Source organism: Anoplophora glabripennis, unplaced genomic scaffold (genome assembly GCF_000390285.2).
Source record: "Anoplophora glabripennis isolate ALB-LARVAE unplaced genomic scaffold, Agla_2.0 scaffold314, whole genome shotgun sequence".
Lineage (NCBI taxonomy): Eukaryota > Metazoa > Arthropoda > Insecta > Coleoptera > Cerambycidae > Anoplophora > Anoplophora glabripennis.
Genome location: NW_019416415.1, coordinates 536,254 through 549,364, shown reverse-complemented (window position 1 = coordinate 549,364; position 13,111 = coordinate 536,254). Strand labels below are relative to the sequence as shown.

General features: G+C 32.8%; 1 protein-coding gene across 1 annotated transcript in view; it reads right to left on the bottom strand.

Moving 5' to 3' along the window:
- Positions 1-1,248: 1,248 nt before the first annotated feature.
- Positions 1,249-13,111, bottom strand: part of LOC108907989 (nephrin) — a 152,299-nt gene continuing 140,436 nt past the window's right edge. Inside the window, exons 4-16 of the mRNA XM_023454487.1 lie at positions 12,241-12,393; positions 11,697-12,182; positions 11,344-11,643; positions 10,994-11,284; positions 10,636-10,938; positions 10,290-10,580; positions 9,947-10,234; positions 9,714-9,889; positions 9,237-9,654; positions 8,080-8,247; positions 6,458-6,603; positions 5,749-5,977; positions 1,249-2,348 (exon numbers count right to left, since the gene is read on the bottom strand). Coding sequence (XP_023310255.1) covers positions 1,999-2,348; positions 5,749-5,977; positions 6,458-6,603; positions 8,080-8,247; positions 9,237-9,654; positions 9,714-9,889; positions 9,947-10,234; positions 10,290-10,580; positions 10,636-10,938; positions 10,994-11,284; positions 11,344-11,643; positions 11,697-12,182; positions 12,241-12,393 — 3,599 coding nt within the window. The 3' untranslated portion in view covers positions 1,249-1,998. The remainder of the gene's footprint in view (positions 2,349-5,748; positions 5,978-6,457; positions 6,604-8,079; positions 8,248-9,236; positions 9,655-9,713; positions 9,890-9,946; positions 10,235-10,289; positions 10,581-10,635; positions 10,939-10,993; positions 11,285-11,343; positions 11,644-11,696; positions 12,183-12,240; positions 12,394-13,111) is intronic.

The following is a 13,111-nucleotide window of genomic DNA, read 5'->3' as shown; positions in this document are numbered from 1 at the left end:
AGTTAAAGTGGACCAATATGTGAATAAAATAGCTCAATAAAATACAGGGTGTTCCATTTGAAAAATTTTAGAAAATCAAGTTTAAACTTTCTAAAAATGATCGTATTATAAAAATGCCCCGTGTAAAATATCGATATTAGCTAATACAGGAGTTTTTGCCTATAACTCTATCAAATATTTTGGCTCCAAGTGTTGGTAGTTGAAAGGTAATACAACTTTTTCGAGGTCATATTTTTTCCAAAATTTGAAGAATTTTCTACATAACTAAGCAACCCCGTACTAAAATGATAAACTGTTTATATTATTGCCATATATAGAATTTTCTCGGAAATCCATATGTTTAAAAATGTACAGGGTGTTCCATTTAAAAAATGTAATATTTGGCGTGTCCCGTTTTTATTCGTCACCCTGTATTATCAAATTAATTTTGTAGTATAGGTTTCTTGATTCCGTATAACTTTTATATAAACTTTTTTCTGTATTATGAGTAACAAGGGAGTTATTTTACTTTCTCACACTGATGGCCCACCGTGTATGTGCCAAATATTTTTTTTCATAATCAATGAATTTAATTTTTTTATTTTTCACAAAATTATCATATTTGTTAATCACCACAAATTTTGAAAAATTGGATGTTAGTGTCAAATTAAAATTTAAATAGGTATAACTATGTACTAAGAAAACTTAATGTTGTGAAAAAAAAACATCTAATTCCCAACCTCCAAGATCTCAGGGTTGGTAACCACTTTTTAAATTTTTATTTGTCAAATTTCTCTCAAAATTCTTTCCTCACTAGAAGGGTTCCTGCTATGGCAACTTTAATTTTCATCATCTGCCACTGACCTAAACTTCAATATAAATTTTTAATTAATCAAATTGCAAAGTAAACACATCATTAGCATCAGATACTTCTTCATCTAAGTAGATCACAATTGAACTTTTACAAAAAAAAAAAATAAAACGAACTACTTCCAATAATTTGAGAAAGATTGTTAAAAATCTAGGAGTCAGTCTTAAATTAGTCACAGGACACCTTTACTTAGTACAAATTTTCTGAATTTTTATTCTTTAAACTCCATGTTAATTTTTTCATGGCGAAATTGCTTTATAAACTGTAAAACTTGCAGTGTTCATTTACTAGTGTTTGTATAAAATAAACAAAAAAAAATAAATAAGAAAATATTTATTCTTGATGAACATAATACAAAATTAAAAAAGTACATCACTAACAAAAGTAGTAGTGTAATAATATGCGAAAGAAGAAATAAATAAAATATTCTGCCTAACTGGTAGAACAAAACAAACACTAAAATTAATAATGATAAAAGAATTTTTACAAAAGAAATGAAACACACTTTGGTTGATTGATTGGACTAGTAAAATATTTTCATGAAATTAAAAACCTAAATTCAAAAAAATTATGTACAAAAACATGTTGTAATTCTGTAATACATCTGTACACTAAACAAGAAGAGAAGGAAATTAAACTGTAATATTAAGTATTGTAATAAGTATTGTAACTGAAAATATATAACTTGGTTAATTCACATATTTTAAGATCACATTAATTATTATAATTATCTACAACTGATTATCAGTTAGCAACACAATTTTCAGTCATTAGACCTGAAAAAAAAAAGAGTAACAATGTTCTTCCTTGAAAACGAGACTGCATAACTACTCTTTCAAAATTGAAAGATAAATTTATACAGCACGACTGCTATAAGTAGCTAATTAAAATGTCTTCTGATAAAGTCTTCTTGTAAGTGAAAGGTAATCTCTTCCAGTGATTATTTAAAAAAGTGTTTTTATTTGCTCGAAGCAATCAGTCCATTTCCTATTGCTCTCTTACCAACTTATACAAATCACATTTATTTTAGTACATCGGAAAGTCTTTCGTATGCAGTCTTATTATGTAACACCTAATAAAACTGGGCAAACACATCTCGTTTACGAATAACTATTTTTTTACAACACATACAAAACTTCCACCGCGTCTCACACCAGGTGTCCCTCTTGTTCATTAACACCGTAACCATTACCAAAACTAGTTAACTCACGTTTTTGAGCAAGTGTTTGAGCCTGCAAAATTTGAGGATTTTGGCTGGTGTTGTGAAGGACATCCGGGGGTGGCACCACACCTCTCTGGTGTCGTAGAAGGGATCCATTCGATGGCAATGGAGGTGTTACTGGTGCGTGTGCGTGTCCTATGTGAGGGTGGGCTGGTATGGGTGGTGGGTTTTGGAAGTCCAGCGGTGGTGGGTAGGACAGATAGCGATCCGACATGTTGTAGTACGAGCCGTCGGCCGGCGGAGCAGGGGAAGGGGCACTTACATAAGAAGATTTTCCTATAAATAAAAAACGATTAACATTTCCTATTTCTACTANATCCACTGATAACCTGATAATAGCCCGGCTGATGTCTTGAGGACATACACAGTAAATCCTAGGACGTCCTCATTTGATCATTGATAACCTGATAATCTCCTGCAGATAGCCAGGCGGATGTCCTCAGGACGTTAAGAGCAAATCCCGGGACGTTCCATTTGGATATCCCTGGTACATCCTGAGGTAATCGTGTACCTATCCGAGGATATCCTATACATCCTGAGAAGTTATCCTCAGTACATCCTACGAATGTCATTGTGCTGTGTGGGTATGTACAATTTGTAAAATGTATTTTGCTATAGTACATAAATTAAATATGCACAACGTTAGTGTAAAGCAGTAAATATTGCTCATCTCCGGGAAAATCTGCTAGATAGGCCAATCAATACAGCATTAAATCAGCGTTTTTGTGACAAAAATACTAGTAGCAAATGGATTGTGCCATTATATAAAAGACAGTCTGTAGTCTTATGTGTTTCCTACTCCAACTTACCATTAATAAATTATTTATAAACATTTTTATGTAAAAAACACTATTTTTAGGTTTTTTTTGCTTATAAAACCTACAGTAACGAAGCAATCTGAAAGCTATAAAGAGATAATTTGTAGAGAATAGAAATTCGAATAAAACGGATAATTAGAAACAAAGGAAACCCAGAAAAACCGAAAAACTTTACGTTTTTAAAAAATTCATTACTCAGCCATTTTTTAAGTTGTAGAGTGCACAAAAGTAGTGAATTATTTTTTAAATGTGCACTGCTGGACCATTAGTTTGAAACAATTCAAGGGCTTAGTGTAAAATAATGACAAGCCACAAATGCAAAATTGTTGGAAATTTTAAAATGTGTAAAATCAACGTTAGCTTCGTTTTCTCAGAATTTGTCTACATTAGTTACAGAAGTATAGATGTTTATGGAATGTACTTTAATAATCATCATGAATAATCATTTTCTTTTAATATTCATTATGTGGCTTGTTATACTCTTGCAAAACTTGAAAATTAAAACAAGTCATATTTCAAGAAAGGGTGGCTCGTCATTGTTTCACACTAAGCCCTTCAATTGCAATTTGAATTTTTTGGTGCACTATTTTGCAAAGTTTCTGTATGTGTTGGAGGTTGGAGGTAGTCCGATTTTAATATTTCAGCCGATTTTCAAAGTAGAAGTTCAATACTACAAAACGTATATTCTAATATTCCGATAAAATGATGCGAAATAGGTGAAAAATTCCTCCAAACATGCTCAAAAACGCCCGAGCGCGTGTACGCGGTCGAATAGTGGAGGAAGGTCGGGAGATGAGGGCAGTGGATATACAGTGCTACTAGTATTTATATCACAAACAAAACCTCTATTAATTGGCCTATAGAGAGATTAAAAGACACTCGAAATAATCAAAATTAGTTGAAATACAATAAAATTTATACTGGATCATGTTCTACTGTGTTAGAAAGATCCTAACGATTTGAAATTCCTTATAATAAATCAATTTTATTTGTTTTGTTTTAATAATAGGTATCAATATCAAAAAAAGTGTTACATTTGAAATGTATAAAATACCTAACTATATCTGAAATGATATGACAAATTTTGTAAAGCATATCGAAAAATTTGAAATTCTATTACTTAATTATTATTTAATAATATACACAGGGTGTTTTATTAAATATTTTAGAGTAGATGAATTTCCCATGTAAAACTCTTGAAATTTCACAGGCAATTACTTATAAATTTCAGGACAGTTCAAGCTCATTATTTTTATATTTCTACAAATTCCCAATGTTACGTCTGTAAAGTACCATTTGCTAGTAGTCGGCTAATACATCGGGAAAGATCATAGAGATCACTTGTGAAGTGTGTGTACTCAACACTCTAATCTGTTTTATAGTTATTTTAGTTGGACTCGGCTGTTATTTGTATTTACAAACATATCAAATAAGATTGTGATGTAAAAGTGTAACAATGGCAACTTTTTTTTAGAGCAGCAATTGCGATCAGTGCTATACTACAGCAAATTTATAAATTTGAAGCAAACTTGACGGATTTACAGACTGTTTAAACAGTTTATTTATAGAATTTGTATCAGTCTATGGAGGCAGTGCAATATTTCAGCTTGCAGCTGATGAATTTGTGCCATTGGCAGAAGAAAATACTTCGTTGAATACCTCACAAATTATTCCACAACTAAGTAAGTTCTGGAACCTGGTATTTTGTACATTGGCAAGAATTTTGAGAGTGACTGTTGAAGAGCGCTTGGAAAGATCAAAACAAAGTATCTACAACATATTCTTTAGGTGAACGAAATTATGTTTACAAATCAAAGAATTTTGGATAATGTTTGGAGTCAAGAAAATCTACATGTTTTCCGACTACTTCAAGTACAATGCAGATTTTTGATAAATCTTAGGATGAGACTAAGTAACAATATAAACTGAATGTTTCTACGAAACATACATATGATGGCACAGTTCAAACATGACAGAACTATTTTACATTTTAGCCATGAAGTGGATTGGATGGTAAATGAATGAAGTCTGACAGACTTTATGTGGAAACATGAAGAGCTTGATGATGCTCAACCAATGAGTAATAGTGAACAAGACCTAGTGTATGCCTTCCATAATACCATCAACATAATTCTTGATCAATGACACAAGTGTGATAGCATACGTAACATTTCACTAGTCGATTAAAACTGTCTCTCAAATGTAATGAAAAAAACCTCCAACTAACACATTTGCACACAGAATATAAATCACCCTGTATATTTGTCTTATATAATACATGTCTTCATTTTAATATAGGTATTTTCAGATAAAATATGATGTGTTTCATTTTACATAAAAGTAATTTAGCAGTTATATTAAATATTCCATAACATGTTAGAAGGATAAGTAAAAAAAAAACCCATGCCAAATATAATATTCGCAGCAGTTAAGCAACCATGCGGGATATTATGGATTTGTAGAGTGGTCAGTGAGTAATAATTTAGGAGATTGTATTGGTCATATGCCACATATAGGTCATATACACTAAATATACTAAATATATACCTACTAACTTATAAGATATCTTTCTAGTCATACATTAATATATTTAGGTCTAGCAATTAGAAAAGATATTTCTTAAATAATTCAAATTATCAATTTTTGTCACTATCATATTTAAAATTGAAAAAAATTCTTTGATTCTTCAATCAAAATATTCTGTCACTAAGAGATTTTACATCAAAGCTTAACAAAAAAAACTGTAGTTTTTGAGCTAGTTCTTTCAAATTCAAACAATCCCACCCTAAATTATCACAAAATGTTAAGACACCACTCTGGAAAGTTAAAATTAAGTGTCGATTGTTATTGTTAGTTACCTGACATGCCGCCGTGATAGCCGAGACTCTGGTCGTCCCTGGCTCGCGGCCTCTGGTCATGCATAGGATGGTGGTGGTGGTGATGGGGATGGGGCAGGGTGTGGGTCTTGTGGGCCATATTGACCCCAGTCTGCATAGGCATCTGCATTTCGTACACGGGGTACGCACCTGGATAGTCAGGTTGATGGTCCATTAGGTACGAATTTGCTGTGGGTTTACGGCCCTCATCCTAAAATATAGAATATATTACGTTATTTTTACATCGATTACAGATTTTTAGATTTGTGGAATGGTAGAGGAACATTTCTTCATCTAAAATTATCAATCGGGTTAATTCAGTTTGATTTAAATGATATTTCGAACAGTTGTTACATTTTGATGTAGCAATCAAATTAGTTACTTTTACAGAAACAGGAAAAATACTTATTTTAAAATTTATTTTACTATTTCAAAAAAGTAGCGGCCTATTTTAAGTTGTTTTTCTTTTATTAGTTGTTTTATTAGTAATTACCAATGCAATTTAATTCAAATTTGTTTTAATAGACAATTTGAAAGGTGAAACTTTAAATGAACGTGACTATTTTTTTTTGACAATTTTCATGAAAGAGGAAGTTTGCTCCTAATGAATCATGGTCAAAGTGGAAGAATGTAAAAGATTAGAAAACAGTAAACATCAAAAAATAAATATATTTATATAAGCATAGCTTACCACGTAATCATTATTGCTTCCCTCATTGCTGTAGGTTTCACTTTTCTCACTTACAGAAGAAAGAGTTTCTCCTGTCACTGTGTCATTATAGCTGCTTGGGGCATACATCTCTATTGTAGCAGATTTGCTTGTTTGATTGTTTTGTTCTGTTAACAGAAAAATATTTAAATGCAACAATAGTATTGCAGTTTTAAATATAGGGTGTGACAAGTATAATCTATAAAAATTAAACTACAGCTTCCTGATGATATTTGTAATAGAAAACTCTTATACGAAAAAGTTCTATCTTTGCGTTTTTTTTTGTAAATTAAAGTTCACTTATTCAACGAAAATGAAGGCCAACCCTGTGTTATTTATTAAAAACTTTGGAAAAGTTTTTATGCGACCCGAGATGTAACCTTTATAATTTAAGTCGGTATAATCTAATACTGGTTAGGTTACACTGTCAAAAAAATTGTGTAGTCAACTGATTTTGTATTTGTATTGAATTCATTATTTACTTAATTATCAAATATTAAGCATCGTCCATCGACCCATCAGTGTCAACAAGTGAAAGATTCCAGACAAGTTTTTATTTTGTAATTCCACGATAGTGACAGTGTAATTTTTATAAAGAAGTAAAAAATAAGAATAACATGCCGATTACATTAAAAACGAGATTCTTATTTTTTACTTTGCTTAATTTTTTAGTTTGTGCACAAACTAGTTTTACAATGAACCGAGAAAACAATGCATTTACTATTTCCGAACGTGTCAATATGGTGTTAGTGTATGGTGCAGCTGGAGAAAATCGCTCACGGTGACTAGATTGTAACCGGAACGATGGCTATAATGTCACCCCCCATGTGCAAATACAATCCTACAGTGGCTGCAAGATACGGTAAGTGTTATTCCTCGAGGAGAAAGACGTGGTCAGCAAGTGAACCTTAATGTTGAAGATGCAGTGTTGGAAAATCTTGACGAAGACCCCACAATTAGTACTCGACAACCTCATCTCGTACCGTACATAGCATCTTAAGGTGCCAGTTATTTTACCCCTATCATCTTTTTCAAGTAGACTAGGTCAGTGCCATGCCTGTATCCGCGCTTTTATTTAATTTTGTTCCATATTTTATGGAGTTTGTTTAGTGCACGCAGTTGGCAACTACAGATGCTTACGGATGTGGTTTTGTTAGCGAACTCTTGCAGTAACAACAGTGCATTTAAGATAGTAATTACTATTAATTATTATAATAAGAAAATATCAGTATTTTTTTTAAATATATATTTTCCTTAGTTTGTACTTTTGCATTGAAAAATTTCCCAAAAATTAAGAAGTATCTTTCTATATTTCAATGACGATTTGTTTACACGGTTGGTCTACAGCATGTAACTCATTGTACGCACACCGACAGGACCGTTCCAGAGAAAATATTTTGATCCATAATTGCACTTTAATTTATGAAAAAAAAAACGCAAAAATAGAACTTTTTCGTATAAAACTTTTCTATTACAAATATCGTTAGAAAGCAGTAGTTTAATTTTTATAGATTATACACGCCACACCCTGTATGTTATTATAAAATAATAAAAAAATTGAGTAAAATAGAAATTAAAGAAATTAAAAAGAACATAAAACAAACCTTTCAGTCTTTTTGCTCTCCTTTTGAGCATGCAGCCAGCTACTAAACCAATATTGATAAACAAAAGGATAACACCGATAACAGAAATACTAATTATAACTATCCTAGGTAAATCCTGCTTTTCTAACAAATCTTCAGGTATGGCAGATTCACCTTGGTCGATTAGCACTGATTTAAAAGAAAGAAAAATAGAATTAGTTACCTGTAACTCGTTTTTTTGATCTTCGATGTAAACAGCACCCAATTAGTAAAACGTTCATTAGTATTAGAAGGATCCCAATGATAGTACCAACTATTATAAGAAAGCCAGGGAAACTTTTCAAATTTTTCTCATCCAAGCTTGAGGAAGTATATGTTGAAGGAGCTTTGTCTAGGGTTAGTTTATTAGAAGGTAAGCATGAAAAAAAAAGAAAAATTTCTTGGTGTTAGTAAATAAAGAAAGTTGAATATGTATATAAATCTATTAAATTCTTAACCAAAAAGTAAAGTAGTTTAGTAATGGATGGTTAAATTTTTTTTGGTAGTTCTACCAAATTAGCTATAATTTAGCTAGAATTAAGTGGAAAGAGCAGAGTGATTTGAATGGTGTACCATCCATTTTTATCAAATTGTTAACTTAAGAAAGGGAAATATGCAGGTTATTGTAAGCTCTATTGCCCTAGGTGTTCAGATAAAAAACTTTTCAAAAATCTTTTAAATATTAATGTTTCACGTTTAATTAAAAAAAATTTTCAACTGCGATTAAGTTACGACACATTTTTTTGCATCACTGCCATTTAATTTTAGTTTCACACATTGATAGTGATAATCAAAATATACACTAATGCAAAAAATTAACAAAAACAAAAAGAAAATTTGCAAAATATTTTTGTCACGCTATTTCTTAGAATTGTATGATAACCGTAGCTTCTAAAGAATTTCGACTGAAAGATCTAAAAACTAGAATCTTAGAGCTTCAAAATGCTTTGTTTTAATTCCCGATACGACCATTTTTCACCTAAATACAGTCTGTCAAAAATCACGGAAAAATTTCGGAAATTCTTTTGACCCTTTAATTGTTACTTCTTATTTTCAAAACATGTGAAACTGAAAAAAACTCCACTGAACACTACTGAATGGTCTACATAAGCTTATTTTTGCTTCAAATTTATACATACTTGCAGTTTTTGCCGACAGCAGGTCAGGAATATACTTGCTGGTCCCCAATTTATTCGACGCCATGATTGAAAACACATATTGACTATTTGTTTCTAAACCTTTGATAACATGGGTTGTTACATTGTTTCCAACGACATCTTCATATTTGTATCCATCATCATTCACTTTTCTGTACCTGATCCGGTAAGAAGCTTTCATACCCCCATCGAATCCGGGTGTCCAATTAAGTGTAACACTATCGTGGGTTACATTTAGAACGGTTAAAAGTGAAGGGGTGTCTGGTGCTGAGGTCACCTCCAACCGGGGAGATATCGTTGAAAATCCCAGTTCATTCCTTGCCACGCATTCATAATTGCCGTAGTCTGCTGAAGTTATATGAGTAATGTAGAGCGTAGATTCCGAAGACAACTGGTCAATCTTAAAATGATCAGAATTGATGAAAATTGATACTGAGGGTATGTTAACGATAACCTTACTTGTTTGTATGTGGTGTAGTATTTTCCAGTAGTATTTGCACTTATCGGGGAACCGTTTCTAGCCCAGGTGTATCTGGCTAAAGGAGATGCTTGGCTTTTACAGATTAATTTGCCAGTATCTCCAGCGTCACTAGCAAATTTCAGATACGTTGGGTGCTCATCTATTTCTGGTTTATCTGCAATAAAAGAACCATAAATAACTTTAAAACATCAATTTATTACTTGGGACTTACGTTTCACAATCAGCATCACTTCTTTTGTAGTGGAATTACCAACACCATTGTTAACAATGCACTGGAAGTTTCCGAGGTCTTCTCTAGTTACACCAGATATTCTAAGGTATGAAGTGCCATTTTTGTCATACATAACGGAAGTTCTAGCTTCAAATTCTGGGAAGTCAGCTCTCTTCCAAGAAATGGTATCATCTGCCATTGGGTTACCATCAGCAGTGCAGGAAAGAGTAGCATCTTCTTTGGGGTTAACTATGATATTCTCACTGATTTGTATTATTGAGGCCGGATCTACAATTACAATGATAAATGTAAAACTGATGATTGGTAAGTTCATATTACTTACATTGAACTGTGACATTAACTTGAGCTAGATTGCTACCCTGAGAATTCAAAGCTTCACAACTGTAAGTTCCAGCATCATGCCTACTTAGTTTTGTAATATTCAAAACTGGACCGTCCGATACAATCCTTTCCATTCCCGTAGAAGAGGATGCCTGCGTTATGGGCAAACCGTCTTTAGTCCATGTATACGCAATGTTCTGTGGATTCCCCTCTGCTTTCAACGTAATAATCAACGGTTCATTTTCTATCCCAGTTACTGCTTCCTCATTATTTTTATCAAACACTGGCTTATCTAATAAAAAAAGTTCTAAAGTATTTATAAACTCAATAAAGAGCTGAATACTTACATAAAACTTGAAGGGTTATAGCATCATGCACTGATCTTTGTAAAGCTTCGTTATTAGCTTGACAAGTATATACCATCCCATTCATCTGTTCCGTAACATTAATCTTCATTTCAATACTTGAAACCGTACCACCGTGTAACCCTGGTTTTGTGGTGTTGATTAAACCTTGAACTGGAATGCCCTCTCTCCACCAAGACAATTTTGCTGGTGGGTTGCTAGAACTAGAGTCACAAATTAAAGTTGCTTCTTCGTTTGGTGTGAGTTCAGCTGGCTCTTGTCTGATTTTAACATGATCCGGAGGAACTGCAAATGGAACAGTATTTATAAAATGACATTACTAATAACTTTGATAACTTACAGTATACATTCATTGTTATGGTTTCAAATAACGGTATTTCAGTAGCAGAATTTGCTGCCTCACATCTGTACCTTGCTTCGTTGTCAGTTACATTTGTTAAAATAGTTATTTCGGCAGTAACAGACTTATCAGTTGTCTTTACGGTTGAATGAATCTTCTTGTCATTTTTGTACCAAGTAATGGTTGCCAGTGGGTTTCCCCCAGATGAAGTGCATGAAATCTTCTGAACAGTTCCTGATGGTATATGTGAACCCTCCGTATAACCATGAATAAAAGGCTGACTTGGAGGATCTATAAATAAACAATCAATTTTTAGGATTATAAGGCAAAAAGGAGAATTTTAAACGTACACAACACATTGATTGTATGTGTAGAGACTACATTTTCAGTTAGCTGCATATTAAGACCATGGCAAATAACAACCAAACTGCGTTTATTAGGTTCAACAACTGCTGTTATATTTGACGTAGTTATCCACCCACCTTCTGGTGAAACTACTGTTCTTGATGTTGCATTACGTACTTGTCTACCAGCTACCATCCACTTAATTTCTGCAGGAGGATTTGAATTTGCGGTGGTGCAAGTAAGAGGTACCGGGTCTCCAACTCTTGCCTCAGTAGGTCCAGAAATAGTCACATGAGCTGGTGAAACTAAAATCACAAAAAGTTAAAATAATAATGAAAAAGGTGTTCGAGTTACATACACAAAACGCTCATGTCAATTTCAGCCTTCAAAGGAGATTTGGACATTATGTTGCTAGCCTCACACTTATATCTTGCTTTATTGTCACTCGCGTCTGCAGTGAATGTGTATACATTTTCCGAGACTCTTCCAGCAGTTCGATAAGCCATACGAATCTGTTCTCCGTTTTTGTACCAAATCAGTTGAGCAGGAGGGTTTCCACCGCGACTTCTACAAACTAATTCGACAGTTTGCCCTCGTCTTATTGTCTCTCCTTCTGTATATCCCTCAATATAAGGCAATCCTGGAGGGTAGAGTACACTCAGTTGAACAGTAGCTCTCATTGGAATGTCCTGGGACAAGGCTTCATGTCTAGCTTCACAGGTGTACTCGGCGTAATCGTCTTCAGCTGTAGGTTTGAGGGATATTCTGGAATGGGTGTCGTAGCGAGAAACGCGCTTGTCTCCATTTTTGCCAGGGACTTCGATAGTTTGATCTTCTCGGTTCGCTGAAAGTTAAAATGTAATTGTTTAACTGAATTTAGAACCAAGGTAAATATTACTTACGTATATTAATTTCTACGTTTCCTCGGTACCAGACAATTTTTGCTGCCGGTTTAGCGTTTCTTACTCTGCACTCCAAATGAAATTCTTGGTTTTCCTTTATTTCTATCTTGGAGTTGTGTCTGTGATCTAAGATTTCCACAGAAGAAGGCGGAGCTGAAACGAAAAACAAATTTTAAAGAAATTTGCTAAGAACCCATATAAGGATCTCCAACAAATATAAAAAAAATCGTAATTTCATAAAACCTAATTTTTGTAGTAAGTTCAGTTAGTTATTAATAAAATTCAAGAGTAAATTGCGTTTTTATTTATTACTGAAATAATTCATTTTATCATCACACAATATAAGGTTTCTAGGATCAAGTAGAATAATTTATATACAGAAAATAAGCTTTCAACCTCTAAATAGCGGGAAAAAAGATTTTTTAAAATTGTTTTTATTTAATTTTCCTTAACACCTCTTATCTATGTTTTATTCTCATTTAAACGTGTTCTGCAATGTTCAAATAACTTTAAAAATTTTATAGAGAATAACAAGATATATAAAATTATACCATTATCTACAGGGTGTTCAATTTGAAACATCAGATAAAATATCGTGTGAAATTTGTAGAGCTAACATAATATGTCTATAAAGCACCCTGTATAAAATAATAAACCTCATATACCTTGTATAACTATGTACTACCAAAACCATTACAGGCAATAGATTATGTTTTAAAGACAATTTAATAAATTTTGTAACAAATTTGGCAACGTTGTATCCGAGTATAGAACTATTTAAAACCAACCAAATGGTGTTTCTAATCCTGCATGTTTGGAAATAGCTTTAAAATGCAGTATTTTTTGTTTTATTTGAATATATTCTAGGTAT